The sequence below is a fragment of the Microplitis demolitor genome, chromosome 6 (assembly GCF_026212275.2).
Source record: "Microplitis demolitor isolate Queensland-Clemson2020A chromosome 6, iyMicDemo2.1a, whole genome shotgun sequence".
Lineage (NCBI taxonomy): Eukaryota > Metazoa > Arthropoda > Insecta > Hymenoptera > Braconidae > Microplitis > Microplitis demolitor.
Window position 1 is genome coordinate 662,612 of NC_068550.1, and position 14,567 is coordinate 677,178.

At 31.5% G+C, this 14,567-nt stretch overlaps 1 protein-coding gene across 2 annotated transcripts in view; it reads left to right on the top strand.

Annotated features, from left to right (window-relative positions):
• The window catches only part of LOC103572762 (nuclear hormone receptor FTZ-F1), a 40,535-nt gene extending 26,275 nt beyond the window's left edge, over positions 1–14,260 (top strand). The window contains exons 3-7 of one of the 2 annotated variants that reach the window (XM_014443322.2): positions 3,509–4,066; positions 9,410–10,158; positions 11,237–11,495; positions 11,640–11,740; positions 12,151–14,259. In XM_014443322.2, the coding sequence (XP_014298808.1) occupies positions 3,509–4,066; positions 9,410–10,158; positions 11,237–11,495; positions 11,640–11,740; positions 12,151–12,297 (1,814 nt within the window). In that variant the 3' untranslated portion in view covers positions 12,298–14,259. Of the gene's footprint in view, positions 1–1,748; positions 4,067–9,409; positions 10,159–11,236; positions 11,496–11,639; positions 11,741–12,150 lie in introns of those variants that run through there. The other variant, XM_008551528.2, reaches the window with a different exon arrangement.
• Positions 14,261–14,567: the final 307 nt, after the last annotated feature.

The window sequence follows — 14,567 nt, forward strand, 5'->3', positions numbered from 1 at the left end:
AAATTCTAAAACTTATATACCGTCTTATAAAATCTTTGACACCAAAAACTTTCTAATTTATTTAAATATTTGATAATCCATTATTATTTTTTTTGGTCAATTAAAAAAAATAATTTATACAAGTTATCTATAATTTAAATTCGCTTATTCATCCTTCAGCTCAAACAATTAATGTTTGAAGAAATAAAGTCAAAAATAAAAGTCGCTCGGACTTAAGTTTTAAATTTAAAATTTAAAAAATGGCGGGTAAACATCGAGTCCGCGGCGGATCAGGGGCCGAGGGAGGATGAGGAGGACGTGAACAGAGGAGCGAAGAGAGTAACCGCGAGTAAGTCGCAGGGCTGCGTCATGTTCTCATCGAACTGGGTCAGTGGGTCTCCCTACCACTTTTCTCCTCAGAGTAGTCGCAGTCACACGACCGACGCGCTCTGTACTGAGCTCGAGTGAAACCGCGGAGACGTCCGCTTATACACATACGTACGACAAAGACGCTAAATTCAAATATATATATAAAGAGGGCTGGTGGGGTAAAGTGAACAGAGAGAGAGAAAACGCGTCACGACGAACCGGGGAGTGCCAACGGCGTTGCTGTTGACCCATCAGCCACAGCCCGGTTGGTTAGCATGCCTCCATGTCTTTGATATCCACCTAGTGCTCTCTCATGTTAAACAACTCCGAACCTTTTCAACAACACTCTACACTTATTATCATTATTATCATTATTATTACATATTATCCTCTCTGAAAGCAAGAGTCGTCTAATTAAATCGATGCTCTAAAATATAATCGCATCTACTCTACTCCAATAAATCTTCTCTTCTCTTCTCTTCTCTTCTCTTCTCGTCTCTCCTCTTGTCAGATCTTCTCGCTCTCTCCGGTCCGTAATAACCGTTGCCTAAAATTTTTTTTCACACTTAGCCAAAGTGAAATTCGTACGGTCTGACGAAAAAAGGGACGACCTACTTACACGCCACTATTTTATTCCCTCGTGTATTATTTTTTTTGTACCGAGTCCACTCAGCAACACAGAGCCATGCCTCAGACTTATATCATTATTATTATTATTATTATAAAATATGTTTTTTTTTCGGCATATCGATTTCTCAAGTTCCCAAATCTCGTTGCGTGATGTAATCTTGTGTAACCCTTAATTATGTAGTTACACAAAAATAAATTTATTTAGTGGGTGTCGTTATTCCCTTTTTTATTTAAGTATACAAGTACTGGGGTTACCACACATTACTATTGAGGTTCCCTCACAAATGTTGTTAAGTAATCGTTAAATAATCCTAATGTTTAATTAGATTTAAAATCTCTGAAAGTAAAAGTCGAGCACGTGGACCTGAAGATGAAGAGGAAAGTCCAAGTGACTTTCCTTTTCGTAAAACGCACCATCCAACATATATATAAATAAATATATATACATATACACATACATTTATATATAGTCTTATAAGTTGTCCGTTGTTACAAACGGACAATATTTATCCGGCCGACATAGACCTGGTTCCGTAAGTAGGTCATCCCCACTCAATGTCCCAATCCCGTGCAGCTTCACCCTCCGCACTTCGCGTCTCGCAATTCCCTCCCCTCTCGCGGCCCCTTCCCTCCTCCACCTCCTCCTACCATCACTCACACCCATATCCAACAAATATATACATATAAATACATATATACTATACCAACTCAACTCACTTTTCCTCTCCTTTATTCTCCTCAGTCTCACCTCCACCGTAGAGGCACCTGGCCGCGCACTCTGGCATGCGCCGCTGGATCACTTTCACTTATTCCTCTCTCTCTTCCACCTCCTTCTCCTCCTCCAGATTCTCCTCCTCCGAAACATCTATTATACAATTCTTACATTATTATCCTCAGTCTTAACTCCGAAAGCTCCGAAATATAAATAATAAAATAAAAGTTGCATCGGACTTCTGCTCCCGGGATCGCGATCTAATGCCACAGGGAGAGAACTCTGTTTCGGGCAGCATCTACTAGCACAGAGTGTAAATCTGCCGCGAAAACTCCTGGCTGTTTCGCGGTGTGGCGGCACTTGTTTAACTCTGCTGCTCCCTAGTGTTGGTGTTACTTGTCAGTGGTAGTTGTACTAGTAGTAGTAGCAGTAGTAGTAGTCGTCGTCTCTGTAGTCTCTGATGGTGGTGGTGGTGGTGGTAGCAGAATAAGGTACCACCACACTGTGTCCGAGGGGAAAAATTGGTGGGAGTGAGGGCGGGCCCTTCAGGAGAGCAACGAGGCGAAAAGACAACTAGTCGCACGCAGATTTTCGAGCTGTTACCACGTATTGCGCTCGAACTCTCTTTATTATTATTATTATTATTATTTTAATTTTCAAATATATATATATATATATATCTATATAAATATAAATTAACAACAATATTTATACTCGGTGTCTTATTTAATTAAACAGTCATTAAAAGTAAATAGTTGTAATCCAGGTATTTTATTAAAACAAAGTGTAACCGTGTAGTAATTAAATATATAAATAAATTCGAGGTTTGTGCAAGTGGCTGTGACGGATTGCAGTGAAGGAAAATTTATAATAAATAAATAAATGAATAAATTTAAATGAAACTTGTGTTCTAAATTACCATTGCCCTAAATAATTATTATAAATAAATAAATTAAAGTAAATATATTATTTATTATTTATAATTAATTAATTGATAGCTTATTTATTATTTTATTTATTTATGTGGTAATAATAATAATAATAATAATGGTTTGGACGAATAGATCGATTGTCGTGACGCTCGTAGTGAAATGGTTTTGTCGGTGAACCTCTGGTATTTATTACGTGATAGTGGAGTTTATTATTTAAAGTGACGTTTGCGGGCCTATTTATCCGGCTCCGAACAGCAAGTAAACAAAGACCGAGACCGAGAGCAAGACCGTAACCTAAACGTTAAAAAGTTATTGTAAGAGAATCTAAACTTTGCATGTGTTATAACCGCGTGGGTTGAGTTTTATTGTAACAAAGGTGATATGTTATTGGACATGGAACACCATTCGGGTCTGATGTCCCTAAACATGTCCCCGTTTCACCTGAGTCCCCAGGGAAGTCCCCACGGGCCCACGGGCGCCCAACAGCAACAGCAGCAGCAGCAATCACAGCAACAGACGTCACAATACAATTCTTCGTACACGAGCTGCGCACAGAGTCCCCCAACGACAATGTGCCAGCAACAGTCCCAACAAACACACATCCCGTCCAATCACAGCTCGCAATCCTCGCAGTCGAGTCAGCAGTCGGCGAACCAGAGCCAGGGCCAGGGCCAGCCCGGGGGTGCCGGGGCCGGTAATGTCCTGGGGTTCGAGTCGGCCTTTTTCGACGCAATCGCCCTAGAGGAACGTTGCCCCATGTGCGGTGATAAGATGTCCGGTTATCAGTACGGTCTGCTGACGTGCGAGTCCTGCAAGGGATTTTTTAAACGCAACAACTCACCCTGTAGTAACAAAAAAGTCTACACGTGTTTGTTTTCACCAACAGGCGGGGGCGGATGTGCAGGCGGAGGGACTTCGAGTTCCGCGTCAGCCAGTGGTGGGTTGGACACCGGGCCCAACGGCAGTGCCAGCGGGTATAGCGGTGGCGGGAACACTTCCAGTGGGAATCCCTCCAGTGGGAATATTGGCGCCAACTCATCATCAAATTCAAATGGCACCGGGAATAATGGAGCGTCTAGTGTCGGCGCTGGTAATCAAAATGTCGGCAGTACCGGGCAAGTAGTCCCACCCGGTGGTAATGTATGTCATCCTGGTCTCGGGCAAGTCGGTATTGTCACCGGGTCGGTACCCGGGCCCTCAGACTATCCGGACACCAAAGATGTAATTGAAGAACTGTGTCCGGTTTGTGGTGATAAAGTATCCGGTTATCATTATGGATTATTGACGTGCGAGTCATGCAAAGGTTTTTTCAAACGTACTGTACAAAATAAAAAGGTCTACACGTGTGTCGCCGAACGCTCCTGTCATATTGACAAGACTCAGAGGAAACGATGTCCGTTCTGCAGGTTCCAGAAGTGCCTTGAAGTCGGCATGAAGCTCGAAGGTTAGTTATTTTTAATCCTATTACTTTTTTTGTTAAACTATTTTTAAAACCTGAAACGCCAAAAAAAAAACACACACACACACACACACATTTTGTTTTTTTATATTAAAGACAAACGTCTTTGCGATGTAAATTAAATCTTTGTGAGGTTGCATTGTCGTGAAACGTGCATCGAAACGCCAACGCGCCTCTTTTGGTATTCATGACTTTAAATGTGTGTATAAATTAACACATGTGCTCATGTATGTATTGCTTTTTTTTTATTTTTCTTTAACATTTTTTTTTACACTACTAACCCGGTGAACAGAGTCGAGTAATGACGTCATTGCGGCAACTTCCGGACCCTCTTCTTTGGCGGTTTTAAAAAGTTAACTCTTTATATATATATTACATATATATATATGTACAGCCTTCTTGTAAAAAAAGTATTCACACGCTTATAAAAACATATTATTTAAAAAAAAAAAATATATACAATTACAATAGCCTTTTGTACTTTTGTCGCTATCGCAAATATTCAGTACACTAAATTTCCGAGGAGATACTTTTTTTGTTACTTTATATATATTTTTAGCTGAAATATTAAATTGATAATAAGTCCGATAGAGTCAGAAGTGGGTCTAGGCCCTCTCAAGGTTCTACCGATTAAGTCTAGTATAATCTAACTCTGTACAGTGAGACAAAGAGGTAAAATACTTTTATATATATATATATATACATATATTTTATACATATATACACTGTCGCAATTATGTATTACTGGACAAAACAGACGCCAGTGGCGCTGCAAGCGTCATCAGAATTGTGAAATATCCTACCAGTTAACTTTCCAAAGTCTGTTTTATTTTAAAATTTATTTAACAATTACTATTTATTTAAACCACTTAAATATCTTGTTTGTAAAACTCTAATTGGGTTTTTTTTTAGTTTTAATTTCGTTGGTTGGTTTAGAACATGAGTTACTTATTACGTAGGAATAATTAATAACAAATATAAAGTAGTAAGTACTGAGTCAGGAGTAACGAGACTCAATGCAGGTCTTAGGAGTAATGTATGTTGAGAGTACCAACGATTATCGAAAGTGAAACGATGACGCGTTGGCACACCTCTCGTCATATATATAATATAATAATATAATAATATAGGTATATATTTATTGTAAACAATAAAAACGCGAGGTTTCGTGCGTTAATGGCACACACGTGGGCATTTTTCATAAATTAAATTTATTATTTAATACTTGATAATTATTATTTTAATTAATTAATTAAATAACATTATTTTTATTTCATTAATTTAATTGCGTGTAATTTTTTGTTTATTTTTTGTTATCAATAATTTCGAGAATTAAAAATAAACGATTAAATTGTTTGGATCGATGCGCATTGATCGAGTTGAAATAAAATAATTATTGCGTCAGAACTTGTCGAATTGAAAGCTACAAGTATTAACTAACGTCATTAAACCGGTATTACTAGTTAACAAATTTACAAATAAAATAAAAAGCATGTAACGTATATACAATTTTTTTTTGTTTTTTTTTTGTTTTTTTTTTTTTTTTGTGGTTAAATTTATTGAAAAAGTTTTCGGTTGAAGAATAATATTTAATTAAATTAACAGGCGGGAGTTTTATATTTTTGAAATTTATTAAGGTTTAGATTCAAGGTCGGTTATAATTTTTCCCTTTTTTTTGTTTCTTTTAATCTAGACATGATGACATTGGCAGTGACCTGGTCATTTAACTTTGATGATGATAATTAACTTGAGAATAAATATTTATAGCAAATGTAAATATATATATGGTATATAAATCAATCACTGATTTTCACCTCATGCCGAGTGTCAAAAAAAACGTGTCTAGTCGAGGTATATCCCGTGGAGAGACGGATCCTAATACAACTGTTACGTTTATTACCTGACATTGCTCTTTACTTAGGGACCCAAGTACTCGGATCCTAGATCCTTTGTAAAATAAAATGTTTTGACAGTGGACAAATAAACTACCCCAGTCTAAGTAAATATTTAAAATATCGCCAAGGCAAAGACCAGTTTAAACTTAAGCCCGCAATAAAAGTGAGAGTACTTAAAACTTTAAGATCACAAATGAAAAAAGAAAAAGAAAAAAAAAGAAAAAAAATTCTCAAGTTGTAAACATAATCTGTAGTATTTTTACCTGAGAAATAAAACTAAATCGTACTTGTAAAATAAAAATAAAAAAAATGTAAATTTAAATGTTAAATAAAACAGTAGGGATTAGAATGCCGAAATGTGTTGGTATCTTGTCTTGTATATATAATATAAAATGAATAGGAGACAAAATAGTATTAGCTCGGTTCTCTATTTTAGAAACTTACGAATTTCATAATTATCGTGTAATGTCGTAAGACTTGGTGTGCCATACCTGGTTCTTATGGATCTTATTGGGGTCTTTCGGTCTCTCTCTTACTCACTCTATTAATTTTATATATATATATATATATATATATATGTGTTTTTTTCTTGGGCTCTTTCTCTAGTCTTAATATAAAGTATTGAGGCTCGACATGTTTAAAATATATACATATATATATGTATGGATTTATGTATGGGTGAGCCGGCAAAAGCAAGCAAGCATGGCAGAGTAAATCGTAAGCATTTGACTGCTTGACTCCTACCTCATGGCTCGCCCTGATGATATTAAGTGGGGGAGAAAGGTTAGGTTAAAGTTGTGGATATTGTGTAACACCCACGCTTAAAGATTAATTTTTTTTTTTGATACTATTTTTAATAAAATTATTAAGTTAGATTTGAATTAATATTTCAAATGAAATTTTTCTGCTCCGAATTTTTTTCTCCAATTCCTTTTTTTTTTTTTTTTTTTTTTAAATAATGTAAAATGTTTGGAGTAAAATTGGAAAATATTCAAAAATTTGAAAAATGAATTGCACGTGGAAAAATAAAAATTAACTGATATTTTGAATATAATGAAGTAAATGATAATTAATTTGGTATTAAAAAAAAAACTAGACACAAAAAAATGATAGCCATGAATTAATTCTACGAAAATAGAGTATCCGGTAGGCGATTGTGCTCGTTAAAATGTTGCATAATAAGTACATTTGTAATCGCATTAGATCTTTTATTTAATTTTTTTTTCTATTCTAATCTCACTCGTTAAAAAATTGGAGCACATCCACACACAAGAAGTTTAAAAAAAAGTAAAATAAATAAATAAAAACCCGATTAAATATTCAATCCATTAATCCCACGATTTAATTGAATTACTTTAAAATAAACAGACTCTGTTAATATGAAAAAGAAAAAAAAATTAACTGATAAAATTTACACGTAATTAAATGAGATCGGTCTTAGCGAAATTAGAACAGTGGAATAAAAGGATTTAAATACAGGAGCGAGTAGAAAAAAAATAATAGTTTGCCAGCAGTTTTGTATAGAACAAATACAAATACAAACACAAATAAAAGTTTAAATAAATATATATAAAGTAATAAATGTAGAGAGCGAATGTGAGTACAGGATAGTGTGTGCGACAATTGGATATAAAGAGGGTTAAAGAGTAAAGAGGGAAGAATATGGCGGGAGATCAAAGGGAGGGGGGGAATAACAGGGAGAAGTGGACGGCGAACGATTCAACCTCCTTTCACTTTCAACAAGCACACACTACTATTATAAAATCATATATATATAAATATATATACATATTAATACTACTGTACTACTAACTACACACAACTCAAATACTCAGTACATTAGTTAAGCTTAAATATATGTATATATATATATATATATATATATATATATATATATGTATAGCTTAGCATCGAAAATAGGCAACGCTGTTTTTAAAGTAAAGGTTTTGCGGCGTGTGCCTACCCTATTAATAGAAGTTGCTATTTTATTTACAATTGCCCGCGAGAATTATTAAAATTATCATTTTTATTTAATTACTGTCAATGTCATGTCAACATTAATCTTCATTTTTTTTTCTCCATTATTGTAGTTGTGGTTGTAATTGTAATTGTAGTTGTAGTTGTAGTCGTAGTAATTGTAACAGTAATTTATTTTGTTTTTTAAATTCTGTACCGGAGCTAGAGTCGAGATTTTAATCTAGACGGTGGGAATTCTCATTCATAAAATAACTATATTTATTTATGTATTTTAAAAAATATGAAAAATATCTAGATTATTGTAGAATCAAGTAAACAGAAACTGACTCATCATACGTTAAATAGGACGCGTTAGAATGTACAAGGTCGTATGTAACAACAAGCATGTACATTAGATATATATTATATATTCAGTATATGTACGAAAAAAAAAACGGTTTGATTGATTTTTGTTGGTAGAATTGGTAAGAGGACAACTGTTACGTTGTGAATTTTTATTTCTATGGGTTTCATTTTGTATTCATTCTAACACTTAATCGATGACGTGGAGAAATTTTATTTCAGGCGTTAGCTAACTTGGAATTTTTATCAAATTTTATTTCTGGTCTTTTTTTTCAGTCGGTGTAAATTTTTATTACTCATGATTCAGTTCTCTAGAGTTTGAAAAAAAATATTTCAAATATTTTTTAACACTAGTTAAATTACTACGGGCATTCAAAAATCGCAGGTGGCAAATTTAAAAAAAATGGCGCGTAAACGAAATTCATTTTTTTTAGTGTTTTTATATTTTATATCGACTAATTATAAAAGATTAATATCTGATAGTTATAATTCAATGCCCTAGTTTCTAAAAAAAAATAAATATAAGTGTTTTAATTAGTGATTTAATTGCTAGAGGCAATTAAAAACGTCAGGTGACGTAAAAAATGGCGGGAATTTTTTTTTCTTCAAATTGAACTGCAATAAGTCTGAGCTAAAGTTAAAAATATCCATTAATAAGCTAACCTGAAAAACTTTTAAAAATAACTCCATTACACTATCTAATAATACATAAAATCATTATGTACAGCCTATTACCCTAAATTTACAATCTCTTTCAATAAACCCAAAATAAAATTCCATTAACTAGTTTATAATCTATGGAGCCAATTAAAAATTTCAAGCACTTTAATGTTATTTATAAGTTACTGAAAAACGGCTAAAAATCCGGAACTTTATCAATAATTCAACCTCGTATCGAATAAATAATTGAAAAAAATAAAAAAGTTACTCATAAGGTTAGAAATTTTGTACTTCCGTATTGATTCACTTGTTTTCCGCTTTCGATGGCCTTGTGTTGGCTGGCTGCAAGGTCTCGGGCTACTAAATAATATCAAGTACACACAATCAATCATCAATAATCAATAATAAATTTAATTGGCTAATTTAAAATGATAATTTATATTTTGTTTTTCAGCGGTACGAGCGGATAGAATGAGAGGCGGTAGGAATAAATTTGGGCCAATGTACAAGAGAGATAGGGCGCGAAAGCTACAACTTCTAAGACAACGTCAGCTCGCATTGCAAACAATAAGAGGGAGTCTGGGTGACCCGTCAAATTATCCGTCAGCAGTGACGCCATTTCTGCATATAAAGCAAGAGATACAAATACCTCAGGTGTCTAGTTTGACATCTTCGCCGGACTCGAGTCCGTCACCGGCAGCAGTCGCCGCTGGACTTGTCACCACCCAGCCCACCGGTAACAACAACAATAACAACAACAACAATAATAACAACAACAACAATGGCGGTGGTAATGCAGGTCAGCATCAATTGATAGCACCGTCGACGCAGCCGACGTTGTCGGGCGGGAATCATCTGTACAATCCAAACCCAAGCCTTGACGGTAAACTCTGGGCTGCAAACTCCACTACCTCCAGTCCCAAGGCCTTCAACTTTGGCGAACAATCGAGTCAAGGGCACGGTCCTAATTCCGGGACGACCTCATCAACAGCAACAACACTTAAAACTAGTCCGATGATACGCGAATTCGTTCAATCTGTTGACGATCGCGAGTGGCAGGCCTCACTCTTCGGGCTACTGCAAAATCAAACCTATAATCAGTGTGAAGTTGATTTATTTGAACTTATGTGCAAAGTGCTCGATCAGAATCTCTTTTCACAAGTCGATTGGGCGAGAAATTCCGTCTTCTTCAAAGATCTCAAGGTTTGTTTCCTATTTTTTTTCATTATTCTAGTCTTAGAACGGAGTCTAAACTTGAAATTTTTACAGTCAAATTAACTCCATTCCCTACAAATTAGATTTAAATCCACCCAAGATCTTATATTAAAAAAAAAAAAAAAATAAACTCCAAATAACTCCAGTCTTCCAAAAGTCTAAAATTTCCGTAACTTGTCAGCAGCTTAAAAAAACTTTTAAAAAGAAAATGATTATTTTCTCAAACGAAGATTATTTAAAGATAATTATCTACGAGATTACAATTATCATATATTTATATAATATTATATTTACGATAAATTAAGAAAATTAGAGCATCATTGAAAATTATCAATAAATAATTATGCAACTAAATTTAATCCCAACATCAACAAAACTTAATCAAATAAAAAAATATTTCTAAACTCCGCCAACCATTTACTCCAAAAATCGACTCCTAGAATTATGAAGAAAAAAATAAGGCGCGTAAAGTCAATGTAGATTTAAAAATTTAAAAAAGTTATTAAAATATCCAGTCATAGATTTAAAAAAAAAGTAATAATTTAGTTGTTATACATAAGACTCTTTAGCATTTAGCTGATCATTCAGCAAACCCAGTGAGCCGTAAGAACTCTCTGGACATGAGGTAACTAGTCGCGTTGCACAATCGTTGAATGATTTCAAGCATCGCCTCATATCTAGGTCACAGCAACAACCGTTTCTAGGTTATTGGTAGCGGTCGAAACCATATTTTTATTTTATTTATTTTTTTTACTTCTTTTTATACAAACTTACATTATTATTCCGACTACTATTAATCCTACTCAGTCCACACAATAATTAAATAAACAATAAACACAAAACAATATATATTTAATCACACTTACACTCACACACATTAAGTTATTTAAATACCGGAATTATTTTTCTTATCATTGTTAGTTTTTATTTCCCACTACACTACGATTGTGCTATCGTTTGTCAGTATTGTCAATTTTTTTATCGTTATTACCAGGTCCGTAATTTTAAATAAATTTATTTTTACTTAGTTGTTATAAATAAATAAATTATAAAATATATATTTCAGGTTGATGACCAAATGAAATTACTGCAACATTCATGGTCGGATATGCTGGTACTTGATCATCTCCACCAGAGGTTACACAATAATTTACCAGATGAAACAACTCTGCACAACGGCCAAAAATTTGATCTCCTCTGTCTCGGCCTACTTGGAGTTCCCTCACTAGCTGATTTATTTAATGACTTGTCACAAAAATTGCAAGAACTTAAATTTGATTTATCGGATTACATATGTGTCAAATTTTTGATGCTACTTAATCACGGTAATTTATTATTTTTTCATTTATAACTTTAATTAATATATTTATTTGAGAAAAAAAAAATTAATAAGTTTGTTTATTAATTTTTTTTTTTACAGTTATATGCATAAGTGTTTATTTATTTATTAATTATTGTTATAAATTCAGAGGTACGTGGCTTGGTGAACAAGAAACATGTCCAAGAGGGTCATGAACAAGTACAACAAGCGCTTTTGGATTATACATTAACGTGTTATCCATCCCTACCGGTAATTGTTATTATTATTTATCTATTAACACACTAATTGATGTTAATTATTATTTTGAAGTTCATTTAAATAATTATCGTTAATTATCTTTTATCTACTTGTTTGTTAATAACTTATCAACCTTAGGGTTGTGGTGTAAAAGAAAAATCTGTAAATTTTTTAACGTTTGCGCAATTTGTATTTTTATTAATTAAATGAGAAAAAAATTTCTGCGCTGTCGTTGGATTGATAAATTTTAGAATCCATTAATTTTAAATGACGACAGTGGTGTCAGTAAAAAGTCTCTGCCTATAATAGAATTAATTATTAGTTGCGCACTTTAGTTATTTATTGCAATTACACGATTAAAATTTCTCTATAAATTCCTAGAGTAAATTTTTAAAAATAAATAAATAAAATAAATATTTCAGGATAAATTCAACAAACTACTGGCAGTATTACCAGAAATCCACGTGGTAGCAAGCCGAGGTGAAGATCATCTGTATCAAAAACACTGCAACGGTGGTGCACCAACGCAGACCTTACTTATGGAAATGTTACACGCCAAGAGAAAATGAAACAATCCAACAGTAATATTAATATTAGTAATAAAATTAACAATATTAATATTAATAAAATTAAAAATAAAAAATAATAATAATGATAATATTAATATTAACATTAATAATAACAGTACTATTAACAATAACAACAGTCTCGCTGTATTATTGCAAATGTCACTTAAGTCCCGGTATAGTTATCGATTTAATTACAATACAATTACGTACCTCATACATCAAATAAGGGTGACAGTTTATTTTTTATTTTATTATTATTATTAAATAATAATAATAATAATAAAAAAAGTAACACAACTTACAATCACTATCACTCTATGCCATTTTAAATCTACTGATTTATTTTAAAAACGTTCAATAATTAAAAGGGGTCTACGTGATCGTTTTATTATTATTTTATTTACAACAACAACAATAATAATGACAACAATAATAAGTTATTTGAAATTCATAATTCACGACAATTACACGAGGGAATTGTAAAATTATTATTTTATGAGAAAAATGTATTTAAAAAAAAATCACATATATATATGTATAAAAAAAAAAAAACAATACGATATATTTTCTATATTTGATGTTCAAGTTTTAGAGATGTATCACGGGTAAAAGATAAAGATAATGATAATTATAATGACGTTAATTAAATTGATATATTTTGTTGTTTAAATTTTTGTTTATAACTTAACCGCCAATACTTGAATGTTTAATTTAAAAACTGATTTAAATAATAACCCTGGGTTTTATATATATTATTATTATTTTAAGTATTTGTGATATTTTATTTGACACGAATGATAAAATTAAAGTTTCTTTTAATATTTATTTGATATGGGAAAATAATTCGTACTTGCTGATGATTCGTATTGATTTGATAATATTAGATTTTTAAATTTAAATCTTTATTATTTGTCACATAAATTTATTTTTTAAAATATTAAATTTATCGGATTTTAATTGAAAATTCAATTTTTTATTTTTAATCCGAATCCAATGACTTAAAAATTCAAAAATTGACGAATGTTAAAAAAATAAAAAAAAACTAATCAGTTCTAAATTTATTTTTTTTTTTAATCTGCATAAAATAATTTGAAAAATTAAAAAATTGGCGAACATTAAAAAAAAAAATAATGAAATTCGATTTGAATTCCGCAGTCTTATTTATCTTAAATAAATTGTTATTATTTAATTAGTTATTAAATTATAACAATAAATGTATTGTCAATCTTTATTATTTGTTTTTAATTATTTTGGGTTTATTGTTTCGATAGCGCAGGGAGTTTATAGTAAAGATGCCTTGAAAACAGTACAAAAGGTGGAGTTAGATGATGAAAAACAGACAAAATCTATAAATAAAATAAATTAAAATAATTTTTAAAATCTATTGGTCAAAGGGCAGGCAACTTTTGTCTAAATAGGTAATTAACTCTAATTAAAATAAAATAAAATAAAAAAACAAAGCTATTTTTCTAATAAATCTAGTGAATGATTAATTATTAAGTGTTACCACTGAAGCCTTGCTCTCACTCAATAATTAAAGTTTAAAATTTTTAAAATATTAATTATTTTTATTATCACTAAACTATAAATATATATAATTAACAATCAACCATGTAAATAAAAATCTTTATTTAAATAGTTTTTAAAACCGGGACTTTACAGTTCACATTTTTTTTTTTTCTGTTAATTTTAGTTTTATTTTTAATTTAAGCCGGTTTGTGCTACAGCGGGGATTCATGGGCATAAAAAGTTTAAGGCAAAAAAAAAAAAAAAAAAAGAAAATATCAAAAAATTTATTAAATTTTTTGCATTAAACTTGGTCCCGTTTTTTTTTTTTTCTTATTAGAGGGCAAGCTTAAAAAAAACTGTAAATTTATAATTATTTTGATTTATTTAAGTAATTTGAGGTTTTAATTATTAGCAATTAATTAATTATATTAATTATAAATAAAAATGACAAGTTGAGTAATGAAATTATGGTAAATTTGCATTTTTTTTTTTTTTTTTTTTTTTTTTTTTTCAACACTTGCACAACAAGCAGGGCTACTTTGTAAATATTTAGTTAACACATTCCAATTATGTTGTATAGATTTAATCATTATTAAAAAAAAGAAAATAATAATAAGATTGTCCTTTAATTATTATGGTAATTATTATTATTATTATTATTAATTATTAATTATTATTAATAAATAAATTTATTAATGGATGATAGATTTAAATAAAAAACAAATTATTAAAAAATGATTTAAAATAATTACAATCATGTT